Source organism: Gaeumannomyces tritici (genome assembly GCF_000145635.1).
Source record: "Gaeumannomyces tritici R3-111a-1 unplaced genomic scaffold supercont2.8, whole genome shotgun sequence".
In the NCBI taxonomy this organism is placed as follows: Eukaryota; Fungi; Ascomycota; class Sordariomycetes; order Magnaporthales; family Magnaporthaceae; genus Gaeumannomyces; species Gaeumannomyces tritici.
In genome coordinates this window covers 154765-171207 of record NW_008804552.1, presented here as the reverse complement: position 1 = coordinate 171207, position 16443 = coordinate 154765, and the positions used below count along the sequence as shown (strand labels likewise).

Here is a 16443-nt window from a genome sequence, read left to right as displayed (position 1 = left end):
GACTCTCGGTCTCCGGGACGGGGCACCCCCGTTGATACTAGGGGCGGACAGGATGGAGAGCCCGTCGGCCGCCAGTATAGGGATCGGAGGGATCCACGCGACGAGCGTGATGACTGGCGAGGCTCGCCTCCGCGGAGGGCGCCTCCTCCGAAATCACCGCCGCGGCAGCGTAGCCTGAGTCCTTTCAGTAAGAGACGGGCGTTAACGCAAGCGGGGAATGGTCGAAACTAGTCACGGTGTGTTGCGATGAATACCAAGGCAAATGGGTATCAATTGGCATCTAGTATTTTGTTTTACTTTTACTCGTACACCACAAACAGAATGATAACGTGGTTGGGTGACATAAACCCCCAGAAAGAAATAATAAAGCTATAACAAGCCATGCGCTGATATGCCTTTCCGTGATTATAATCGTCGTGATCCCACAGCTCGCACACCTTACACCATGTCGTCTGCTTCCTTGTCCTTCCTCCTCTCCTCTTCCTCCTCCTGCTCCCGCAACCTTAGGCCCTCGACCAAGGCCGCGCCCTCGAGTTCGCCGCCCCCCTCGGCCGACGCGCTCGCGCCAGCAGCACCCGAGGCGGCGGCCTTTTGGGCGGCGAGGCGCTCGCGCACCAGCTTCGCAATGGCGTTGTCGGTGCGGACGTTGAGCACCTCCATCTTGCGGTCCAGCTCGCGCTTGAGGTCCCAGTTGGGCTTCTTGGGCTGCAGCTTGAACAGGTCGATCCCTTTGTCGGCGGCCTCGTCCTCGCGCGCGGCCCGCCGCGCCTCGGCCTCGACCTCGGCCGCCTGCTCCTCCAACGTCGGCCCGTCCATGCCCGCCGTCGGCGCGTGCTCGAACCCGAGCCTGGGGCCCCGCGTCTCCGGGTCGTAGTTGCGCCCGGACAGGTGCAGCCTCGCCACCTCCGCCTCGGGCGGGCTCGGCGCACCGCGCTCCTCCTGCCGGTCGTCGGGGACGGAGGCCGTGGTCGTTTTTCGCGTCTGGCCGGCCTCGTCCGCGTCGTCGCGCTCCGGACCGCCGCCGTCCTCGTCGGGCTGCTTGCGCTTGAGGGACTTGAGCTTGGCCAGGCGGGCCTTGCGCTCGTCGGCCGCGGCACTTAATGAGGCGTGTGAGGACATTGTCGGTGCTGTGCGTAGGGGGCGGGCGGCTGGCTGTTTTGGTCTTGGGGGCGGTAGTTGGAGCGAGGGCGGCGAGAAGACAGCGCCGCACGGTCCAGTGGTGGTAGCGCTAGGCTGCGGTGCCGGGCTGTGGTGTCCCAGGTTTCTATGCGGCAGAGAGAGCCAGAGGTCGTGTCTTCTTCGGGGATCTATGCTTGTTTCCGTCTGGTACTGTGTGCTTTTTCGGATTTGGCAGATCGCGCATCTGTCTGTTGAAGACCCTGGGCGCTCACCAGTGCAGCCAGCCACCGTAGCCAGCCACTGCAGGGCGGAAAAGGGACTTCGTCAGTGCTTATCGATAAAGGCCCCGGCGGAAATTTTTGTGAAATGCGACCAGGCTCGTTCAACCACCCACTCACTGCTTGGGGCCCGCCAACTGCCCGCCATAAACTCCCGCCTTTGATATCCGCAAATCTCGGCCATCGACGCGCAAACTAGACCGCGCCAGTCTCGACCCCTGCATCACTTCTTACGACTAGCTGCCCTCTTTTCATGCTTATCCTCCCGCCGGCGCATCGCCAACCAGCGCACCCATGATCTATGCGAACCTAGGTCACATGCAACAATGGCGCACCCTCCTCCCCCCGCCTTCTCTCTTTGCCCGCCGGCCCATAGCCCTCGGCCACCTATCGCTACGGGTACAGACCTACGTCTTTGTAACCGTACTCGATAAATCTCTAAAGAACGACACACCACCTAGGAGACCCCGTAGCACCACACAATCCGCCGCACATGTCACTCGCCAACAGACAGCATATCCCCACGAGCCCCTAAGGGGGGTCGGTGGCGGCCTGTCCAAGAAGATAGACTGGGCGCCTGAGCCCGAGCCCGAGGAGAACGAAGCGTCCTCTACCATCAACGACATTTCTTACGTCTGGGAATACGATGGGTTACCGCCTAGCCCGAGCCCGAAAATCAAAAACCCCTTTACCAAAAACCCACCACCTCCTCCCAGGCCGCTCACAAAAGATTGGAAGGCCTGGAAGCAGCGCTATCTACGGGAGGTGCGGGTCCACCGCCAGGCGGCGCGTGTGCCACACCGTTTGGACGAGAGGCCCACTCCTGAAGGGGAGATCCCTGAGATCCGGATGGTGGGTGATGACACGATGAAGACGGTGTTCAATCGCTGGAAGAAAGCGATGAGAAGGGCGCACAGTTCTGTCGGGCGCTATGGGAAGCAAGATGAGCCCCTGTCGGACCTCCTCAAACTTGATACTGCCAAGGAGATGTCGGCAGCCTGGAAGAAGGTTCCTGAGAATGAACGGGTCCACGAGTTCATCAACCAAGTGATCTTGGCGACCAAGTCGGTGCCCGAAAAGATACCAATGGTGATCGAGGCGCTGCTCCCCATCACCCAGCCGCCACCTCCTCACTTTGTGCTAGAGGACATTCTACGTCAGATTGCCAACCAGGCACACGCCAACTTCCAGAACATGGACATGCCATCTGCGCTCTCGTGCGTCCGCACAGTCCTCAGAAACACGTGGCCGGAATACGTCAGGCTGGATCAAGATACTCTCTTCAAAGTCATCGAAAAGGGTGACCAGCCAGGCATCTTGGCGCTCTATCATGACCTCCAGAACTACGACCATCTCCTCTCAGGACAGACTCTGCAGCACCTTGTGAGCCGGCTGGCGGGAGGCAGGACGATGGAGGCCAAGAGGGAGGCGTTGCTCATTCTAGAGCAACTGCAAAAGAGAGGCGGCCGCTACAACATCAACAACGGCCCCGGGCGACGGATTGCCACCCTGCTACTGTCAGACCGGACCGACGGTACCACGAACCACAGGCCGGCAGAACTCATGCAACGTTTGCTGGCGCTCGGGTCGAGACCCAACAGGATAACTTATACTGCCCTCATTCAGAGTCTGACATTTGGTGGCGAGCTTGAGACAGCGTGGATGGTCTACCGCAACATGGAGGAGCAGGGCATCATCCCCGATTCGATCTTGATCCAGGTCATGATCGCAGCCTCGGCCAAAGCGAACAACTTGGATTCGGTCGTCCAGGCACTGGCGCTCACCGGCAAGACGCCCATCCTTGAGGAGTATGGCTGGAACCTGCTTCTGTACACAATTCTACATTGGCGCCAACCAGGAACTAGGCTGGCAGAGAGGGCCCCTACGCGATTCCAACTGTTGATGGCGGCCTTGTGCAAGATATTCGACCCTCAACCGCTGCATGCGATTTGCGATAAGGACCTGGGAGACCTCTTGGACGTGGATGCGCTAGACATCGACTCGGAGCTAGGGGCGGTTATCAACGGCATTCCACGCTTTGTCGACCGCCGACAGACGCCCAAGTCGACCACGCTGAGGATAATGCTGGTTGGCTATATCAGGAGCCTCCCGGAGCCCAACGAGGTCCTCGCCTTTTACGCGCGCTTTGATGAGCTGCTCAAGCGCGGCCACCCCGCCGTGCTAGCTCTAGTCGAAGGGGATAGGGCGGTGGTGTACAACACGATTATGCTGTCTTTGAGCTATTCGTCCACGTCCCGGCCGGCTGTCTTCAACGTGATGAGGAGCCTGCTCGAGGACAACCCCACGCCTTTGCAGGCACACGTCGAGACCAGTGAATACGAGACCCCTCGACGCCCGAGGCCGGACAAGCACTCCTGGAACATAGTTTTGGACGCAATCCTCAGAAACGGAGATTTTATGCAGGCGGCAAGGCACCTCAGACAGATGCAGTCGTACGGCATCGAGCCGAATCAGGCGACCTGGAACATCCAAGTGCGCGGGCACGCACGCATGCAAAACGCCGAGCGGACGGTGGACACGCTGCGGAAGATGGAGGAGGCCGGGTTCGAGGCTGACAGGTTCACCATCAACGCGTTCGGGTCGCTGCGTAACAAGGAGGTGGCGCTCGACATGTTGGAGAGCTTCATGTCCAAGCGGGAGATGCACCCGTACGTCGGGGCGGGCGACCCCCATGCTGGCAAGGACCTAGAATGGCTTTCGGACCCGGTGGCAGCCGAGTTTGACAACATGTATAAGGAGTTGACCGACGAGCCCACGCCTCCGATTGCCGAAGCCACGCCTCCGATTGACGATTGGCAGGCGATGCCGCAGGCACCCGTTCCAACAGGCGGCGGCCAGCCGTTCGAGTTTGATGGCTGGAATGGGCTGAATCTTCAATACAAGAAGACGAAGGAACCGGCTCGAAACCCGGATTCGTAGGCGAGGCAAGGGAATCTCCTGTTCCCTACCTGTCAATGTATGTACATGTATAATATATGGTGGCGCAAAGTGCCGTCCTCTTTCTTGTTCACCGTCTCTCGGCGAGTGATTTGACAGCCAGCGGACCCCGGGCTTTCGGCTTGACTTTCGCTCGGCAAGTAAACCCGCTCCTTTCCCCGGTCGCTTACACAGTAGCCTCGTCGGGTGCTCGGAGTCGGAGCTTCTTTTTGTTGTATTCGAAACCCTGCGACTCCGATTGGACAATGCGACTCCCGCGGAGACCCCCAGACGGCCCACCCTACCAGGATTTTCTTGGCTTGGAGGCAGTCCGCCACGGACCTCGGGTCGGAGCGCTGACAGGAGACCATTTTTTTAATTCATTTTTTGATCTTGTTCAGCCGTGTCAATGAAATAATACAAATATCTCACGTCTCACGGCAGACGTCTTGTGTGACGGTAGTACAGGGGCATCTCACCCGTCGAATTCAAATCCACATAAACGGAAATCAGATTCAAGGTCTCACGAGCAAAGAAACCCCGGCTCAATTCACAGCCCGCAGCGGTCAATCGGCTATCCCGACCTGCCCCACCAGCAATTGGGACAGACCGAAGGTTGCCACCAAAACTCCAACCCTTCCCACCTGCCGACCTTTTTCTCCAGCCGTACCTTCCCTTTTTTTTCCAAGACCCTTAAAGAAGAAGTCCCCTCCGACACTGAAGCTTACCGTCACCTCTGACCGTGGCCCTTCTCGTCGTGATTCTTCATCTCGTACAAACACCGCCAGCCGGTTCGCATCGCAAGCCCAGACCACCTTGAGGCTCCACCACTCCCCTGCGTCCTCGGCAATGTCGTTCTCAAGCCTCGTGCAGGATCTGTCCCTCCGCCGCGGAGGCGCCTCGGCCGCCGCCTCGACCATTGACGACGGCGCGTCGCGCACCTCGCACATCTCGCGTGCCATGTCGTACACCAGCACCGCCGCCACCAGCGTCAGCATCGCCGGCGATATCTCCAGTCAGCTCCATGGCGGCTACAGCCATCCGCTCGCCCGGTCGTGGCAGGCCGAAAGGCAGCTCACAAAGGTCAGTAGTGTCTGTTATACCCGTATACCTGCTACCTGCTTGTTCCACAGGCCGCCCGACTAACATGTCATCTCGCGCAGTCCATGCTCATCTACCCCCTTTTCGTCTCGGATCTGGACGACGAGGAGGTCCTGATCCCGTCGCTTCCGGACCAGTACCGCCGTGGCATCAACAAAACCATGGCCTTCCTCGAGCCGCTGGTGCACAAGGGCCTCCGGTCCGTCATCCTGTTCGGCGTGCCCATGCGGCCCGGCAGCAAGGACGCGCTGGGCACGTCGGCCGACGACCCCGAGGGCCCCGTGATGCGCAGCATCCGCGCCATCCGCCAACGCTTCCCGCAGCTCTTCGTGGTGGCCGACGTGTGCCTGTGCGAGTACACGTCGCACGGCCACTGCGGCATCCTGCGCGACGACGGCTCCCTCAACAACACGCTCTCGGTCGACCGCATCTCGGACGTGGCCGTGGCCTACGCCCGCGCTGGCGCCCACTGCGTCGCGCCGTCGGACATGAACGACGGCCGCATCCGCGCCATCAAGCTCAAGCTCATCGAGGACGGCATCGCCCACCGCACCCTGCTCATGTCGTACGCGGCAAAGTTCTCGGGCTGCCTTTACGGGCCCTTCCGCGACGCCGCCGGCTCGGCCCCGTCGTTTGGCGACCGCAAGTGCTACCAGCTGCCCCACGGCGGCCGGGGCCTGGCCCGCCGCGCCATCGTGCGCGACATCAACGAGGGCGCCGACGTCATCATGGTCAAGCCCGCCGGCCAGTACCTCGACATTATCAGTGACGCGAAGGAGCTGGGCAAGGACCTGCCCGTGGCCGCCTACCAGGTCAGCGGCGAGTACGCCATGATCCACGCCGCCGCCAAGGCCGGCGTCTTTGACCTCAAGACCATGGCCTTTGAGTCCACCGAGGGCATCCTTAGGGCCGGCGCCACCATTGTCGTGAGCTACTTCACGCCCGAATTCCTCGACTGGCTCGAGAGCTGAGGCGCTTGCGGCGTTGGTCAGTGTTGGGGTAAGGGTATGAGGAGCCAGAAGCACGGCCCTGTAGTATGACGATCAAGGGTGTTTGGGTGGCGACGGAAGCCTGATTTGCTGGGATTTTTCAACATGGCGTGGCATTGGTATTGGCGTTTATGGGTTATGGAGATAATGGTTTGTTGGGCCTTTTCGATGCCTTGCGGCGGCTTCGCGTTAGACAAAACCTAGAGAGGGGAGGTCGGGTCGGCTGCCGTGCCGAAGTGCTGGCAGTGCATCAGACAGGACTGGAGGCCATGTTGGCCAGTCAGCAGCTCAAACAATCATACATATTATCATGCTATCGATATACGTCCCTTGGTTTCTGCCATGTGCTTGCCCCTTGCCGAGAGCAGACTTGGTGCTGCCGTCTGCATCACGGCAAGCCCGTGAGGGAGATTCTGAGATAACAAAAGCCGTTTGCATTCTGAAAAGGTCCAGAAGAGAGGTGTCGACATAGTAGAGGGCCACCGGCATCCTGGCCATGTACGCGAGACTTTTGGAATACGAGAGCTGTGGAGTAAGGCGGCCAAGTCCACGAACAGTTGTCCATGCACGTCGACGACATATAGACGCAGAGGTGGAATCCCCCGATGCGCATACATAACCAGAGAGGCCAGATACGTCCCTCGCGCCGTCCTTGTTCATCCACGGGCACCATTTGCCAACCTTTATTGCATGAAAGCCAGACCCATCCCAGCCTGACCACGTCATTCCTCCCGCCTTACCTACCCCCTAGCGTCTTAGGGCACTGAGCCTCGCATCTTCCGGCTGGTCCTTCCTTTTTCACTCTCGCCGATCCCCCCCTCCATCCGAGGCGCGCGCATGGCAACATCTACTGGTTGTTGTTGTTGTTGTTGTCACCCTACTTGGCGTGTTTGTTCGTGCAGCCAGTGCAATGCGCACACAGCGCACTACCTGCCTACATGCCTGCTGTGCAGCATAACTATTTCCCAGGCATCGTGGAGCCAGCTGAGGAGGGATAGAAGCTGTCGTACCTCGGGGAGTGTGTGGTTCAAACGGCTGGGTCGCGACTCCATCGTGTTCGGCTCACCCCCCTATCCACATTCCCAGGGATTGACGATGGCTTTTTTGTTTTTGCTTTCGATATAATAATATTTGTTTTATCTCTATTTTTCTCTCGTGTCCTTTTTTTTCTAGAACAATTTTTTTCTCTTCTTTTTTTGTCTCTGTGAATCATTTTCCTCCCCACTTTGGCAACCCAGCGTCCCGCGATGTGGATCTCGCGGCCCCATCATCGACTCGAGCATCTCGACCCGAACCACCAACGAAAAAAAAAAAAGGGCCCATCTCTCCCATTCTCTTCCCCTACGGGCCCTTTTCGCTGTCCCCCTTTGACCGCGGCCAGCCGGGCTCGGTTCCTACTGGCCCCCAGCATCGCCCACGGCCCCTCTTGCCCTCCCATCCGGGAGCCCGAGAATGGGTTTTTGAACCCACACTTCTGGCCACGATGGCAGGAGGGGGGGGAGGGGTCTGGTTCTGGAACATGATGGTGCGGTATGTGTCCTGTGCTTTTGGGTTCTTTTCTTGCTGCCTGAGGTGGCACGGGTATGTGCGTGTGCGTGTGTGTGTTGTGCGTGCTTTTATGTTCGGCCCGCCCTATTGTTTGTCAAAGTCTCCCCATCGGGCATCACCAGCATTGACGAGGCAACATGCCAACGTCAAACTGCTGGCAGGCAGATTTTAGATCCATAGCCACATCTACCATTATGCCAGAATGCAAGATTCCCATCGCCACAATCGGGGCCTTTTTTCTCCCATCTCATCTCATCTCATCTCATTCATAAAACAAACATTTTTTGTTTTCTTTTCTATTCTTTAACCATCCCAAATGGAGAAGAGGGACCATGTTAGAAAGGCTGTTTGACACATCCAGAAACTTGGATCTTGGGCCCCTGGATCCACAGCCACAAAGCCGGAACAGCGGACCCACTGCCGTAAAAACCAAAAATATCCCAGCTGAGAGCATTGACCCAAGACAGGGCTGGCTGGGGCCAAAAGAGGAAAAAAAATACAAAATTAAAATAACAAAAGGGTTGTCCAATGGCACAGTCCAGTAAAGGAAAAAAAGAAAAAAAGAAAAAAAGGAAAGGACTTGTTTCATATCAACCGGATTGGCTTCCGCTCGGGCGTGAGTCACCATCCACTGACTGACATCAATCTATCCCAGACCCAGCAAACGGTAGTTGGCGTGGAACCTTGTGGGCAGAGAGAGCTGCCAGTGCGGCTCTTGCCATGGTTCTAGAGCTCTTGGCTCTCCCGTGAGTTGTCATGACAGGGCAAGACAAGTGAACCAGAGATTGTTCTATTAAACAGTGTTCCAGGATGTGACAGTGGCTTGTTTGTTTGCTTACCGCCCCTCGTCATGCTTCGTTAATCTTGCTTCCATAGTGCTCCCATTCCGCAAGTGCCCACTAGGAACGAAAGGGCGGAAAAGAAGGCCAGCCTCGTCTCGCCAAGCAGCCGAGCCGGAGGAATGAAGTGCATGGGGCGCCATCAAAATCCGGCCTTCTGGGGTAGGGGGCGTGTCTCTCCCTCCGTGGTAGCACGCGCGCTGTCCGGGCCGTGATCTGCGCAGCCATAGACAACAAGTGCGCGCGCGTAATTTGCATACGGACTTTAGCCATTTCACAATGATTATTCAACGAAATGTACAACACAATACGCGGTCCCCAGGGAGACCAAGAGCAGGACCAAGCCCCGGTCGGTTGGCTGGATTGCTGGTATCCAGGGGCACCACTCTGTCGAATCGGAACGGCTCAGGAGCCAAAGTTGTCTTATGGAGGCACCAACTGAAAAAAAAAATCCGAACCGCAAAAAGGGGCACCCATTTCAAAGTCAATTAGCACCACCAAAAAAAGCAATAATTGTAATTTATATGCAAATTAACGGGCAGTCATTTTGCTTTCGCTTTTTATTATTGGCGAAAGAATCCGTGTTGTTTTGGGCGTGTTATGGTGCTTTGTTATGTTGCAATTAAATTGATTAAGTTTGTTTTGACCTTTTTTTGCCATAGAGTTTGGGTGGGGAAAAGCATTTTGCGGTTCGGATTTTTTTTTCAGTTGGTGGGAGGGATCCGCCACCGGGCGTAGGTAGTCTGGCCAAGCTCCTCGGCCACGATGTCGGTCAGGCCGCCATGGCCGCGCCGTCTCTCCTTTCCGGCATGTGGATACATCCACCTCGTCAATGCGGTAGATTGCTCCCGGCCTCCGGCCCTGCCCTGCACGTGCCGTGCACCGAATCAGCACGCGAAGCCATCCTGTGCCATGCACACGGCCCATCGGCACGGCCTGCTCTCTGGTGCCTGGCGGCCTGTCGTTAGGTAATCACCCTTGGAACGCGGCTGGCCAGTGGGAAAAGGAAGACGCCCCTTCAAGGTTCTGGACCGACCCACGGTCATGCAGGCTTGGCTCCTCAGCTCAGCCAAAAGCTGCCTGATTTGTCCTCAGGCCTCAGCTCCCGACCACTTGGGTTGGCGCAATCCTGGTTCAAGCCTCGCGTCGCCTTCGCGGCATTTTGTGCTTGTTTTGCGAGCCAGCCTCTTCGTTGCAAACCTGGAGGCTAACCTACTCTGGCCTGGCCAATGGGGAATGCCGGCAACGACCAAACAGGGTTTCTTCGGCAGTCGCCTCGGGGCCCCCCTGCCGCCTTGCCGGGTTCTTACTAAATAACAGGGGTTCGGTTCTCGAACGCCTCGTCAGGAATGTGGTGACACGTAGATGTGATTATCCGTCAGGCTAATCGAGAATGGCAAGCCACAGGGAGGCCTTTCGACTTGAGCCCCCCCTCTAGTTTGCCCTAGCTTGCCCCCCTTGTCCCGCAGGCCCGATAGGAGAAAGCCCCTGGCGCGTTTGCCATTGATGAACCGGCCAAGGTTGGCGGAAACTCGAATGACTTTTCCCTCGGCCCGGCTGACGTTCGTGTGCCAGCCGACAGCAGAGTTTTTCTGTGGATCAACAACAGGCGGACGACAGGTCGAGGCGTGTCGCCCAGGAGTTGCCAGGCCTTCTTGGGTTCTAGATCGCGTGGCACCGAGATCGCAATCGACAAGCCCAGTCTCAGCTCTGTGCGGCGTGCCGCAAGCCTCATACTGATGGCTGATGGTGCTGAGAAAAGCCAAGGATCGAAACATCGGGCCGCCAGGGCCTTGAACCGATCTCGGGCCTTGTGCGAGAGGCACGCCACAGAGGCCAGACCGGTGGCGTTGAAGGGGAAAAGCAAGCGAGAGGCGACACGCAATCAATGCATGCCTCGGGTCTCATCAACAGCATCCTGGTCCAGGACGGGTGCGTTCTCGCAGAAACGCCCGACTCTTGCTAGCTCGGCGGCATGGGAACCGCCCTTGGGTATCTCGACGGAGCCCGCGCGGCAGGCTTTGTTTGTGGTTGAACGCCCGCGCTTATTTGCCAGGAAACAAACAGGATGGTAGCCAACCAGCCCCGAATGCCACCCCTCATCGGCCTTGGGCGCCTGCCTGGCAGTTGTCTGGGAGGATTATCAATCCCTGCCACCTCATTCCCTCGACACTGGCCACCCCCGACCAACCACGGTCCCGAGGGTGGCATTGAGAAGATTCTCGAGTATCACGCATATCATGGCAGATTAACGTCCAACCACTTGCTCGGCGCGTTGTAACACTGCTAGTGATGGCCCCCACTGGCACCACTACACAACACACTGTGACAGTGGCCCGGCGAAACGCGCCCCTTTTCCCACTTGACAACTGCCGGCCGCGCGACAGAAACCCCACTAGAGGGTGGTAGATCCAGGCTACTGCAGGCGTGCAAGTACCGGAGCGATGGGGTTGGGAGCATCTGGGGTGTGGAGCAGGACGTGGGCGAGCCCGACGGCTTCCGTCTTCCGTCTTCCGCCTTCCGCGATCAGCAACACATGTGCCCATTTTCTCGCACGTTCCCCGCTGCCGTTGGAAGTCCAGTGTGCCAGCCGCCGCGGTCCGACGTGGGAGCACACACGGGCTGGTTCATGACACACGGGGTTGCACCACTTTGGGGGCGGGAGCATGGTAGAACGGGAACGGGCGGGAGTTCTGGGTCGGGTGGCTGCTGGTTCTGCTGAACCATCGACCCCCGGCGTCGATCCGTCCGAGACCAGGCCAGGCGGTGGGCGGGAAGGGAAGAGTGTACTGTGTAGAGGAGAGGCGGGAGGCGGCGGCAGAGGGTGGGCAGAGTGGCCAGTGCCGGGCAGCAAAATCGAATCATGACCGACAGATGCAAAAGGCCGCATCGTCGGAGGGGCGGGAACCGGCAAAACAAGCAGAACGGCAAAGGTCAAAGTTTCAAGTTTCATTGTCGAGGTCCCCACTCTTGCTTTCCCAATTGCCCGTGCGTAAGAGAGTGGAATGAAAAAAAAATGAGCAAAATGGCATGTTATGTTTGGGATTGAGAAAGGGAGATTTCTCACTCTCCCTCACGCTTTCCCCCTCCCCCTGGTGTTCTTGCCCCTCCTTCCGTCCTTGGCAGCAACAACGGGCGGGAGCGGACCCGCCCCAACCCACAACAATGGCCTCATCCTCGCGCGGTTTTGCAAGCTAAACCCTGACGGGCATAGCTCTCCCGCAGCGTGCAGAGTCGCAGTGTCAGCTCCCCTGTGCTCTCCCTCCCCCCCCTCACCTCGGGAGATTGCCGGGGGCCTAATTCACCGCAAACACGCTTCCGCCAGCTGCCCCATAGAAGCCTGTTAGCGGGTGTTAAAGCCGGGCAGCGGCGGGCGGAACCCCCTAGTGGAGACAGCGGGCACAGTGGACACAGTGGGCACGGCTGAGTGATGTGTTCAGCCTTTATGCGCTGCTGAGCTGTCCCTGTGGAGTTTTTTGGAGGCCCTTGCTCTTTGTTGCCATTTTTTTCTTCTTCGCCTTGCCGGCCTGGAACCGTCCACCGCCTTCTTTGTTTTGCGGCCGTGTGTGCCGTTTGTTGTTTCTCATGTCGTAATGCTGGGGCCTCGCCAAGGGGGACAAGAAAAGAAATTTCTATCCCCCCTGGTCGCACCACCTCATTCTCTGGGATGATGGGTCGTGTGTGACTGACTGACCGTCCCTGGCGCAAACGGACGACGCAGGCTCTGCGCCGTGCTCTGGTGTGATACTCGGGGTCTGATCCTCCCTTGACCTGCTCGAACAGACTGCATGGGAAGGGAATAACAGGCCAGGCGGACATGATGCAGGGTCACCGAAACTCTGCGGCGGGAGATGGGTGAAGAGAGAAAGGTGCGGTCATGTCCGGAGGTGGCTTGACATGTAAATCTACCAAATGGCCAGTACCAATATCACGGTGGGATTATCGCATTCGTATCGGCCAGAAATAACATCAAATGTGCATATTCGAGGTGCAACTCTGGGAGCCTTGCATGTCTCAAGCACGTAATTGCAAAGACTAAAAAAAATCTGCCGTGCCGCCTTCGGGCCAAGCAACAAAGTGCACAACGCGGCTGCATGTTTCTCTCGTCGCCTCGTTTTCCTTCCCTTCTTACTACAACATGCTCAGGCTGCGGGCTGACGGGCTGTGCTTGTGCTGCTCCTCATCCCACCCAAGAACAAACTTTGCCTAATGCAGGGGATCACCGTTCTCAGCTGGGCACAACAAAGCAACAAGGTAGCAAAAGGCTATCGGCCATGGTCAGGCAGCCAGGCAGGAAAGACAGAGCCCCTTGGCATCACCAGTCTGACACTCGTCCGTCCGGAAGAATCCAACCGCCAAGGCCCTGACTGCACCAGTCGTCATCCTCTTCCTCCTCCTTCCCCCCCTGCCCGGCATCGGACGAAGCAAGGTACCAGGTGCGGCGTGCAGAGGCGGATCGGGTAAACCGTAGGGTCCCGCTTTGCTTTCGCTTTTTATTTCCTCCTCCGTTTCTCGATTTTCGGATTCGGCGCTTTGCCGAGCTTGGCAGACGTCGTTACCTCCCGATAGTGCTGAGGAGAAGGGAGGGGCGAGACTTGAGACGTGGACAGGATCCTGCCCTTGGGCCTGGTGGGGAGGGAGGTTTTATTATAGGCTATCGAACCGTGCTGTTTGCTCCGAGTGTGTGTGTGTGTGTGTGTGTGTGTGTATATGCCTAGGCAAAAAGGCAAAAGGACGCATGATGGCGGCCACGGGGGATGGAGGGAAATGCAAGAAATGCTATGAGAAGGGGCGAGGGGGAACCTCTGGGTCGGCGGCGCGCGGCGGCTGAGAGGGAGGGCTGGGGCTAAGCCGGTTCCCGGAATATCCGCCCACAGGCATTACCGTGGGAGGCTTTGAAACGGGTGGTTTGGGGACCTCTGTCCAGCAGCACTGTTTTTGCACAGCGCCATCGCGATTGTTTGCTTTCCACTCACCCAGCCCGGCAGTTCTGCGGGCCTTGATCCATGTCCGCCTTTGCGTCTTTTTTGTTTTTCTTTTCTCTGCTTCTCGGCGCTGCGCCCACCAGATCCCCCAGTCCGGCGCGAACACGCCGCCGTTCGTTACTGGGAACTTGCCTGGGGTGATGCAGACAGAAATTGGCGCAAAGTAAGAGAGAGAAAAAACGCACGCACGCACGCACGCACACACGAGCAGAACAGAGACAAGAACACGTTCCCTTGCAGGCAACGGTACTCCCTGTCATCTCCACACGGAGACCGGAAGCTTTTGGGAGAGATGGGAAACTGAACCTTGAAGGGAAACAAAGGATGGGAAACCCCGTCCGTCCGGACATGGGCCCATTCTGTTGAGTGATTGTCCATAACAGCCTTCCTCCATCCCCCGTACGTACGTAATGTACACGTGACCTGGGACGCGAATAGATTGGGAGGGCCCGGCAGAGAAAGACGCCGCTGAAACACGGGCTTGCAACCTACCCAAAAAGGCAAGTTGCAGAGAGCTAATAAACCGTGCAAGCAGTATGTGCAGGTATTGGCTCGACAGAAAAAAAAAGACTAAGGCCGCAATATAACGTACCTTGGTAACCTGTCTGAAGGCCCAGGCTTTTGTCGAGATCGGCAACATCCTACACAGCGTAACGCTCGCGGCAACCTAGGACCAGACGTTTCTCGCCTCGGGGCCAGTCTTCTCTTCTCCTTGCAATTCCCTCCCTCTTGCCACAACACCACCACCTTTCTTGGCCGCCAATGATGAGCAACACACGACAAGTGCAGAAACGGGCGAGTAGGAAGCCGAGTTGGTTTCTAGTGGCGGTCTTGGCATGAGTGATTATATGCCACACACTCGACGTGCCATGAACCGGTTCATGTACAGCGCTCATCCAGTTTCTTCTTCTTTTTTTTCTGTCTCTCTGTTTTATGTAGTAAGACGCAAGGCCAACATGCCATGGCCAAGTATTTTGTTCGTCCGGTATCCACCGTTATGTACGATATTCATAGGCAAGGTTTTGTGTCCAAGGCATTCGTTTGTGCCCAGGCACCCTGGACACCAACAAGACCGCCCCACCGGCAGGGCTCACTCGACTTATGCTGCAAGAGAGAGAAAGTAGAATGAGCAGAGGCGCCGTCGCCGGACAAAAGCCGTAGCAGGAGAGCTTGGCGCGGGTAGCAGAGTTGCGCCTGTGTGTGCTGGGCATCCCATAACCATAACGATTGAGGCATTGGCTTTTTTTTTTCCTTCCTAATCCCAGCCTAGCAGTAATACCCTAGGTACGGCTTTTTTTTTCGCATGCGGGAGCACCAAATAGGAAGATGCAGGCTAGAGACCAACAAGACGCTAAACTCTGTCCTCCCAACATGCCTACTTTGAGCACATGGTGAGGCGAGAGAGGAGCCCAGTCCGGCCATGGATGCACGCTTAGAGGTTAGCACGTCAGGCCCCAAGGGAGGGACACAAAAAAAAAAAGTGCCAGCGCACTCAAACCCGCCTCCCGCAGCTCTCCTATCGCGGAAGAGTGTGCTAGCGTGGCAGGTTGAGGAGGGAAAAGGGAGGAATGGAAAGTTCCGGGGGGGATCTCCACCTCGGTCGGGCAACATGGCCCAACTCCGTCCTTTTCTCTTTTTTTTTTTTTTTTGTGTTCCCCTACCTGGTTGGTGGTGTAGGTCCTGCTATGTACTGCTAGCACAAAGCACGCAATGGTCTATTGTGATTTGCTTGCGGCGATCGGCTTTTTTCTTTCTGCTTCTCTCATGCTGCCAAACCCAAGGATGAACCTGGTTGCTGCCGAACCCGTGGCACAAAATGTGAGGGCCGTTCAACACCCCTCCCTCAAATCCGCGCAAACACGTTGCTTCAGGTATAGAGCTACTGCCCCTGTTGGGTTTTTTTCTCTACCAAGGATGCACATTGAGCGAGGAGAACCGAATTGGAAAGAGAAAGAAGACCATCTAGCCTCCCCTATACTAAGCAGAGAAAATCACGCTTGACCCTCGCAAACGCATGTTGCATTTCCAGCTCTCTCCAAAAAAAAAAAAAAACGGGGCTTGTGCCTCCTCTTGCAGGTCCGTTGCCCAAAGAAGAGATCGAGCACCAGCCAAGGTTCAGGATGAAGCTCGATGCAAGGATTTTGCCAGAAAAAAAACAGAAGAAGGTTTGTCCAGGTCCCCCTTCTCCTCCCCCCCGCGCGCTCTCTCCGAGCAGGGAAGGAAGAAAAAAAAAGCAACCTAAAAAAACCACCAGCTCTAGGTATGAAGCCCGTGGTCGCCGCGAGCAGGCGGGCGCACGGTTGCAGGCACACGCACATCGCCGTAATAAATGACCGATCCAAGCCCCCCCCCTCCGCACTAGGCATTCGCCGTGCTGGGGCCCTTCCGGGGAGTTGACAAGGGGGATGGGTGATGGGAAAGAAAAGTAGAAAAAAAAATTGCTTTGCCAACGGCTGAAGCGCCTAGACAAAAGACAGACAACCCAAAGCACAGGCATGACACCGTCCGGGCAATCTAGTGTGCTGCCGTGTGTCGCCGCCTGACGCTGTTCGCCTCAATCAATACTGCCGTGCGAGAGAGAGAGAGAGAGAGAGAGAGAGAGAGAGAGAGAGAAGAAATAGAAAACAAAAAAATGACTAGTAGCTCT

General features: G+C 57.2%; 5 protein-coding genes across 5 annotated transcripts; 2 read left to right on the top strand and 3 right to left on the bottom strand.

Moving 5' to 3' along the window:
* Window positions 1–153: 153 nt before the first annotated feature.
* On the bottom strand, window positions 154–1119 carry GGTG_12175 (hypothetical protein; the record flags this gene model as incomplete). Its single annotated transcript, XM_009230068.1, has 2 exons — window positions 154–181; window positions 443–1119. The coding sequence occupies 2 exons, from the start codon at window positions 1117–1119 to the stop codon at window positions 154–156; spliced, it is 705 nt and encodes a 234-aa protein (XP_009228332.1).
* A 375-nt stretch (window positions 1120–1494) lies between these two features.
* Window positions 1495–4632, top strand: GGTG_12174 (hypothetical protein). Its single transcript, XM_009230067.1, has one exon. It carries the CDS (start codon window positions 1692–1694, stop codon window positions 4335–4337), a length of 2646 nt encoding a protein of 881 aa, XP_009228331.1. The 5' UTR covers window positions 1495–1691; the 3' UTR covers window positions 4338–4632.
* A 54-nt stretch (window positions 4633–4686) lies between these two features.
* GGTG_12173 (delta-aminolevulinic acid dehydratase) lies at window positions 4687–6740 on the top strand. The gene is made up of 2 exons (XM_009230066.1): window positions 4687–5417; window positions 5498–6740. The coding sequence occupies exons 1-2, from the start codon at window positions 5184–5186 to the stop codon at window positions 6404–6406; spliced, it is 1143 nt and encodes a 380-aa protein (XP_009228330.1). The 5' UTR covers window positions 4687–5183; the 3' UTR covers window positions 6407–6740.
* A 759-nt stretch (window positions 6741–7499) lies between these two features.
* On the bottom strand, window positions 7500–7985 carry GGTG_12172 (hypothetical protein). Its single transcript, XM_009230065.1, has one exon. It carries the CDS (start codon window positions 7943–7945, stop codon window positions 7766–7768), a length of 180 nt encoding a protein of 59 aa, XP_009228329.1. The 5' UTR covers window positions 7946–7985; the 3' UTR covers window positions 7500–7765.
* Window positions 7986–9493: 1508 nt separating this feature from the next.
* Window positions 9494–11891, bottom strand: GGTG_12171 (hypothetical protein). The gene has a single exon (XM_009230064.1). The coding sequence runs from the start codon at window positions 11762–11764 to the stop codon at window positions 11228–11230; it is 537 nt and encodes a 178-aa protein (XP_009228328.1). The 5' UTR covers window positions 11765–11891; the 3' UTR covers window positions 9494–11227.
* Between the last annotated feature and the right edge of the window lie 4552 nt (window positions 11892–16443).